Source organism: Metopolophium dirhodum, chromosome 1, assembly GCF_019925205.1.
Source record: "Metopolophium dirhodum isolate CAU chromosome 1, ASM1992520v1, whole genome shotgun sequence".
In the NCBI taxonomy this organism is placed as follows: domain Eukaryota; kingdom Metazoa; phylum Arthropoda; class Insecta; order Hemiptera; family Aphididae; genus Metopolophium; species Metopolophium dirhodum.
This window is the reverse complement of record NC_083560.1, coordinates 137,710,107-137,717,950: the sequence shown is the minus strand read 5'-3', so window position 1 is coordinate 137,717,950 and position 7,844 is coordinate 137,710,107. Positions and strand designations below refer to the sequence as shown.

General features: G+C 30.9%; 1 protein-coding gene and 1 pseudogene across 1 annotated transcript; one reads left to right on the top strand and one right to left on the bottom strand.

Moving 5' to 3' along the window:
• The first annotated feature begins 780 nt into the window (after positions 1–780).
• On the top strand, positions 781–2,259 carry LOC132935200 (uncharacterized). Its single transcript, XM_061001675.1, has 4 exons — positions 781–1,331; positions 1,571–1,693; positions 1,751–1,947; positions 2,053–2,259. Exons 1-4 carry the CDS (start codon positions 1,296–1,298, stop codon positions 2,207–2,209), a joined length of 513 nt encoding a protein of 170 aa, XP_060857658.1. The 5' UTR covers positions 781–1,295; the 3' UTR covers positions 2,210–2,259.
• Positions 2,260–3,165: 906 nt separating this feature from the next.
• LOC132932649 (uncharacterized) lies at positions 3,166–5,051 on the bottom strand (annotated as a pseudogene).
• Between the last annotated feature and the right edge of the window lie 2,793 nt (positions 5,052–7,844).

The window sequence follows — 7,844 nt, the reverse complement described above, 5'->3', positions numbered from 1 at the left end:
AGTCATCTTCTATACTGTGTACGTGGTGTAATTCATTTTAGTATTATTACTCTATGGTGTAATTATAACGTATTATTGTTACTTGATCATAACTTAACAAAAAAAAAGAAAACAGCTTATATTATAGTAGTGACTAAAAGTGAGAGTTGAGAAACCGTCTTTCAACTACTTCTATTTTAATGTTTTTATTTTAAATAATCTATGAAAAAAAATCTTTAAGTCTAAACACTCAATACCCATAGTAATATTATAAAACTGTATTATCATTACAACAATAAATTGTTATTATTCTATTTTATTTTTAAAAAAAAAGAAGTATGATGTTAAATTTAATAAATAACAATAAAAAAAAAAAAAAAATAGTACTTACATAGCTTGTAGAAATTGAGGTACTTTTTCTAAGTATGATGGCTGGTCTATTTGTTAGAGTTGTTTTGACAATCTTTTGACTGGCCGTTGAAGATGTTTGGTAAACTGCTGGCTGGCTGTTGTTTTGGCGAAGAAGACTGTTCTGCTGCTGGCTGCTCTTGGAACTGCTGTTGCTTGAACTGATGACGATAAGCTAAGAAATTCTGGGTTTTATACCCGAAAATAACCCTCTCTTCTCTCATTAGAATTTTTTGTGATGGATTTAAACATTTCAACTTATTTTACATCCTGTTTTAATATTATAATGGCATTGACATTAAGTAAATGTGAAAACATTTGACTGAGCAGGTTATATTAACAGCAATTTAGATTCATATAATATAATTGGTTTTTGAGAATGAATAAATACATTCTAAGCATTGACATTTAGTAAATGTGAAAACATTTGGCTGGACAGGTTATGTTAGCAACAATTAAAATTCATATAATGTAATTGGTTTTTGAGAATGAATGTATACATTCTAATTTATTTTAAATCCTGTTTGTAATAATTTAAATTCATGTAATGTAATTTGCTGTTGTATATGAACATGTTTCAGCACCCATCTAAGGTAAGGTTATTGTAGAAATTTATTCAAGGAGGGTATTGACCATGGTAAAAGGTGAATGTCATAAACATTTGGCTGGGATAGGTTATGTTAGCGTCAATTTAAAGTCATGTAATGTGATTTTGCTGTTGTACCTGTATGTTCATGTTTTAGCAGGTTTCTATAATGTAAGGCTATGACCATTTGTATACTTAATTATTGAAGTAGTGGTAAAAATCTGTGTATAAAAGACAGAGGGAATTCTCTAATATTCACCAGTCTTCAAGATTTCATCCCAGGACAAGAAGCTCAGTTCAACAGAAATACTACCAAAATAAAATGTCGTACCGTACAATTGCTTCAACTGATTCAGAGGTTAGTAACTACTTAGTAAATATCTTATAACCATAGAAAATTGGAGGCCGGTCGTAACACCACTCAACGCTATGGTTATAATTCTTAAAATAATATTAAATGACTGATTATAACATAGTATATTGGAAGTGCGTCGTAACATTACTCAACGCTTTGGGTATAATTCTTGGGACATAGAAAAAATATATAATGGAAAAAAAAACAGTAAAAAATAATATACTATGTTTTATGTTTCACAGAATGAACATTTTAGCGAATCAATTGATATAAGACCGTCTTTTTCAAAAACAAAACCTGGATTAAAACGTTCTGCAGAAAAAACAAGTGTTAAAAAACCTATGAAAAAGAAGCAGAATAAAATGGTAATAAAAATAATATTTTTTCCTAATGATAGCATAAATAATTTATTTTTTTTATAGAATGCATCATACAGAGATAATATCAGCGAACGCTTGAGATCAGAAGATTTTGATGTTGAAGTATTTAATTCGCTAACATTCAGACAAGGAGATGGCGTTGTGACAATAAAGACGCCTTTTGAAGAAAAAGGAAAGGATCTTTGGGTGCTAAGTCATTATAAGGTTACTAACATCGAGAATGTACCAGTAAAGGACAGGTAAATACATTGGTTTAAATTTAATAACTATTGCTGAATCTGTTTTTTTTTTTACTGATTTTATTTACTTCTTTTGTTTTAAAATAAAATAATTTGTTGTAATAGATGGAAGTTCAGTGAAGCTACTGTTAGATTGTACACGACCGACGAATCAAAAGATCAAACACTTCATACTGGTCTTAATGAGACAATGCAAATTATATTTGATAAATTACTAACCGATCCAAAGCGTCAAACTATTAAAAGCAAGACGGTTGTTTGATTATTATACGGAAAAATGAGTTTCATTTAATAAAACAAAATATTATTATACATGTATGTTTTTATTTGTTCAATACTCAAAGGTCTTGGAAAACATAAACCTATAAACTATATAGTATGTCTGAGAAAAAAATTTCTAATTGAAACATTGCTATCAATTCTGTACTATCAAAATTTAATCTACTTATTTACTGAAAACATAAAATTTGAAACTAAAACGCATTAAAACTATTCTTTATGATTAAAGGTGACATGTAATTTAAGAAAAAAAAGCAAGTTTATTATTGAATAAAAAAGTTTTATTTTTTAAATAAATAATTATTAAACATATTTATATATTTTATATTATTAGATCTTGTAAAATCATATCGGACAATGTGTTAAAATGAAATTGTAATATTTCATATAAAAATGATGTGTCATCGTTCTGTAAATGATTATAATAATTAAAATCATAGTTTTGAATATATTGGTTGGTAAATTCGTTCCTTTGGCAAGTGGATGGCAGACCACGGACATCATTTTTAATTAGGTCATATGCAGTGTTGAAAGTAATTTGATAATTTGCTAAACGTTTTTGCTTGTCTACCACATACAAATCAATCAAATTCTGTAATTGACGAAGCCGGTACAAATCTACGTGTGTCAAGGTAATATATTCCTCGTTTAGATGTAGGGTAATTGAACTCTGTTTAACATTAATTGAATATGAAAAGGAATCGGTAATCTTTACACGCCTCACCCTGGTATTTAGGTTATTAATAATTGAATTGTAATTAGATTCAGACATCAGTGTGAACCATTCTTCTAAACTTAATGTAATAATTTTCTTTGAAAGTTTACATTCTAATAATAAAATAATTGAAATCTGCTTATTAATTAGTAATCCAACTGTAATACTTTTCTTGTTAAAAGCTCGGATGTCGAATGTAGACTTACAGACAATTATTGGTGGACTCATAATGAAGTTTTTTTTTGCTAAAAAAGTACATAATAAAAAGTAGGATATAACTGTTAGGAGTTATACATTGGACTGTTAGTTTTTTCCTTTGCAGTCATATTATATACTAAAAACTCGGATAAAAAAAAAAATGCAAAAAATGTGAACGTACAGTTAGCGAATTAGTGCATACTAGAGAGGGAATTTACATATACTTACTAACCTGATACCTGAAAAACATTTTAAATTATTATATACGCACTAACCCGCTAGGCTATACGTCCACAAGATATTAAATCGAATAATAAAACATTTAAGATAAAACATTCAATTTTTTTTTTATTTTTTTTTTTTATTCAATAGAGCAAATATTATAAACAGTATATTATATAAAAAAAACATGATTTAACAAATGGTGTCGTACGAACCGGTTTCACAATTACAAATAACTTCGGTTTTACAATATTTACTTAAGACTTTTTGAACAAACTGATTACCTTTCATTAATAATACATATAAACATTTTGGTGAGAATCGGGTATGTTCTATAAAACAATTATCATCGATTTCAAAACTATGTAGAATTACTCCACACCAATGACATTGAACTGCGTCATCGAGATTGATATAGTAAAATCCGCATTCTGAGAGCTTGTACTTATTCTGACCGGTATTTGGAGGAAAACTTTTAAAAGATCGTAACCTAGATACAAATGCAGAGAATTCTGGATACGCTGGCGTTGAATTGAATCGTATTTGATCGACCAATGACTGGACATCGTTTGCGCATTTTTAAAAATTCATTTTTGAAGAAATTAAATAACTTATACAATTTAATAAAACTTTGAGAAAATAAAGAAAAATGAGACACGACTTGAGTGAACGATGGATCATTAGTAACTGAATATGAAAAAAATAATCAGCAATCAGCTTAAAATTATTGTAAATAATAAATAATGTTTTTATCATTATTAAAAAAATCAGTGTAACCAACATGAGTAAAAATGAAATACAGTACATTTTTTTGAGGTAAAATTTACTAACAATCAGTGTGAAATGTGTTACACGGTAAATCTGAGTGCTCCAAGGGGGACATTCCCCCTTGAAAAAAAATTTTTACCGTGGAAAAGCTGGCTGTGAACATACAAATATATACTACTTATGCAATAAATAAAATAAATAAAATAAATATGCTACTTTTTCCACAACGAGTCCGTTGGCTATAGCCTGCTGCAGGTTCCGATAGTGAATCACATAGTTTTTCTTTGATTCTAAAGTCGCCATAAGTTTTTTAACTTTTGAACCAGGTGGAATACTATTTTTCGGTAGGAATGGCAGATCATTATGCTTGTCGTGAAGTTCTTTTGGATATGATATATCGACCTCATCATCCGCCCAATTGGTGATCTATCGTTTAAATCATTTAACCCCTCTAGTTTCGGCTCAACCCACTTAAATCCTCCGTATGGCATGAATTGTGACATTGCGTAACCGTACAAGTTGTTACCTGCAATTTAAGTAATATAATAAATTTAATATTAAATTAAATATAACATTATACTCACAATCCTGATAAACAAGCCATGATTTTGGTTGTGTTGGATCATAATCTGGTGTCTTTTCATTATTCGCCTTTGCATATCTCATGCTCGCCTGGGTCAAGCCGCCACGAATTCCTATAATAAAAACAGATATTTTATCACATTATTTTTTATTTTTTTTTTAATAAATAACCTGACCTCACCTTTCTCGAACATTAACAAAATATCATAATCCGAAATCAGTTCAAGTTGTTGACCCGTGTATTTCAGCATACAGTCAAAACTAAATCCCGGTGCTGTGTAGTAAAATGATGGGTCCAGATGGTAAGTTCTTATACAGAGATCTCGGAAATTTTCAAACACATCAGTCAGCAGCAGCACGTCGATTTTTATATAAATATCAGAGTATTCCCCGAGTGTTTGACAGTTGAAATGATTCCAAACTGTATTTGCATGCTCAAAATCCTCATGTTTTATATGTGATTCGTCCAATGTACTGTAAAAATATTTTTTCGCCGGTAAACTGGTTTCTTCAAGCTTATCCCATTCATCTGTGTAATCATACGGGTATACCCCCTTACGAGTAACTAGTGGTCAATCTTGTGTAGAAAAATGTTTTGCACTGTCTCTAAACTTTTCAAATCCTGGTGTAATTAAATTTTTTGAAAGCGTTGATAAACTGGAGGCCATAAATCTTAGTGTGTCGATAAATCTTAATGTGAAGAAGTTGCTAATGTATTTTGAAAACGTAATAAACTTTTCTTCGCTGTTTGGTATTACCGAGATAGAGTTTGTATCATACCCGAGACGAGTGACAATAAAATGTGCATCATAATTTGATAAATTATGAAAAAATACTGGTACGAAGTTAGGTGTTTGAAGTTTAAGATTACACGTATTGCATAATGATTGTCTAAATTTCCCTGATAAATGACAATGATCAGCCACTTTATGATTTTCATGAGAAAATTTGGTTTTGCATAAATTACAAGTATTACATGTTTCATGTGTTCTCCGCTGTTCAATAGTGAAAATTATAGGGGTGTTTGTTTTGAGTAGTTTTTCAATTTTTTGACCTATATTCACAATACTATCTATAAAATGTCTCGCCACGTCTTTATTATTTTCATTTCCACGGTAAATTACAGGCGATGTCGGAATTCCGAATTTTTCAAGTAGTTCCACTGGTATTTCTTCATTTGCTTTAACCATAAACCCATAGCTCATGGGCTCGTGTTCTTGAAAAGCTGTTGTTTTTTCTCCAATTTTCTCATCACTTTTCTTTAGAATTGCTTCGAAATCCGCGTAAATTACTATAGGATGACGTTGCGTTTTATCCCATGCAGTAAACTCGAGTATTGATCCGGGTTCAGGTAACTGAGGTAGTATGGGCTTGTGTTCCCCACATATTAATTTATGTTGTTCAAGTCCTGCAACTCCGTTTAATTTATATTTGTATTGTTGTTTATCGAATGATGTAAAGCACCGTTTGCAGAAAATTAACTGTCCATTATGTTTGGTTTTTAGAGTGCTAATGAGTCTTGAAAAATTAGAGATGTAACTATAGTGTGTGTTATCGTCCTGGTCTGAAATTAGTAAAAGATCGAAGTGATCGGGTTTTTCTTCATGTACTACTTTTAGTGGAAATACTTTATATTCCGGAAATTTCGGTGGTTGAAATTGTTTATCGATACCGTAAACATTGACAGAGACGTTTGGATTATTTTTTTCAAAAATTTTAATCTGATTTAGTGGTGTTGGAAATGATAGATTTGTAAAATTATATTTTTCTTGGTGTTTAAAATAATTATCACCAACACGATGTTTATTATTTCCTGTAACATGTTTTGCTAGGATCGCCCATTTGAAGCATTGTGAGTCTAAGTTCTGCGGATTAATCACAGCTTTTTTATTTTCTATCGCGCCTGGTAGTTGTATGTATGATGAGCCGCCTATAGGTTTATATTTATATACACCTAACATTAAACCGTCTATACATTGTAATGTGAAACCACTACCCTTGCTTGTATACTCGTCTTGCTCTTTCATTAATTTAGCGAATGCCTCTTCAACAATTTCCTGTACTCCGGTATCACAGAAAATCGCCTTAGCCGATGTTTTAAAAGCACGGTTTTCCGATGAATATTCCACATTCGGTATATTATATGTCACCTCAAGCTTTAAATTAAACTTGATCGGATTTTTACTCACAATTGATTTTAGTAAACTGATTAGTTCGGATTTAATTGAATCAAGAAAGTAGATATAGTTTTGAATATTGTTGGTATTTTTCACGTAATACCAGGTAATTGTATGATTTGATGATGTAGAGATTTGTGTAAATCCTGAAGACTTTACGAGATTTAAACGTAATTTTTTTAGCCTAACAGCCGACGTTGTATTTGCACTGGAGACACGTTTGCCATTAACGAGCGTAGTGTATGAATCTTTTATTTTTAAAAAAAAAACTAATTAGTTTATAGCACGCTTATAAAAAAAAAAAAAAATGCTAACCTTGAGAATCATAAAGTCCGAGATTCTCAACGGTGTCTAGAACTTCCAAGCATTCAGCGTCATTCACGTTACTCCAAAATTCGTCCATCGTGTTATCTCGTTCTGGTGATAAGCGATCATTTTGTCCGAAAAGATCAATATCGTCTAGAACCTCCCAGCATTCATTCGCGTTACTCGTAAATTCGTCCCTCGCGTTATCTTGAATGGGTGATAAGCGGACATTTTGTTTATCTCGTGCAGTTGATACGCAATCTTTACGAACGGATGATGGACCAGGCTGTAAGTCTGGCACAAAAACGTGTGGCGCGATTTGTACTATACCTGATAAAACATTTGAAATATAATAATAATAAATATTTAAAGTGGATACAAAAATACATACCATGAGCATTTTTCAAATGTTTATTGAGACTGGTCTTATAACTGAACGTAATACCACACCTAATACACGGGATACGCTCGGCGTTGTGATTTTTTTCGTGTCTAGTTAGACTACGTTTCACCGTGAATTCCTAAGGACATTGTCGACATTTAAACATTTCGAGATGTGTTTTTCGGTGAGCGATCAAATTTGACTTGTATACGAATTTCAAAAAACAATGTTCGCATTTAAACATTTTAAAATAAATGAACAAGGAAAA

What these genes read in the sequence shown, in the direction of transcription:
- LOC132935200 (XM_061001675.1), top strand. Translation starts at nt 1,296, where the DNA reads ATGTCGTACCGTACAATTGCTTCAACTGATTCAGAG. An exon ending in TTGCTTCAACTGATTCAGAG is followed by an intron (nt 1,332 to 1,570) that starts GTTAGTAACTAC and finishes TATGTTTCACAG; the next exon opens with AATGAACATTTTAGCGAATC. An exon ending in AATGTACCAGTAAAGGACAG is followed by an intron (nt 1,948 to 2,052) that starts GTAAATACATTG and finishes TTGTTGTAATAG; the next exon opens with ATGGAAGTTCAGTGAAGCTA.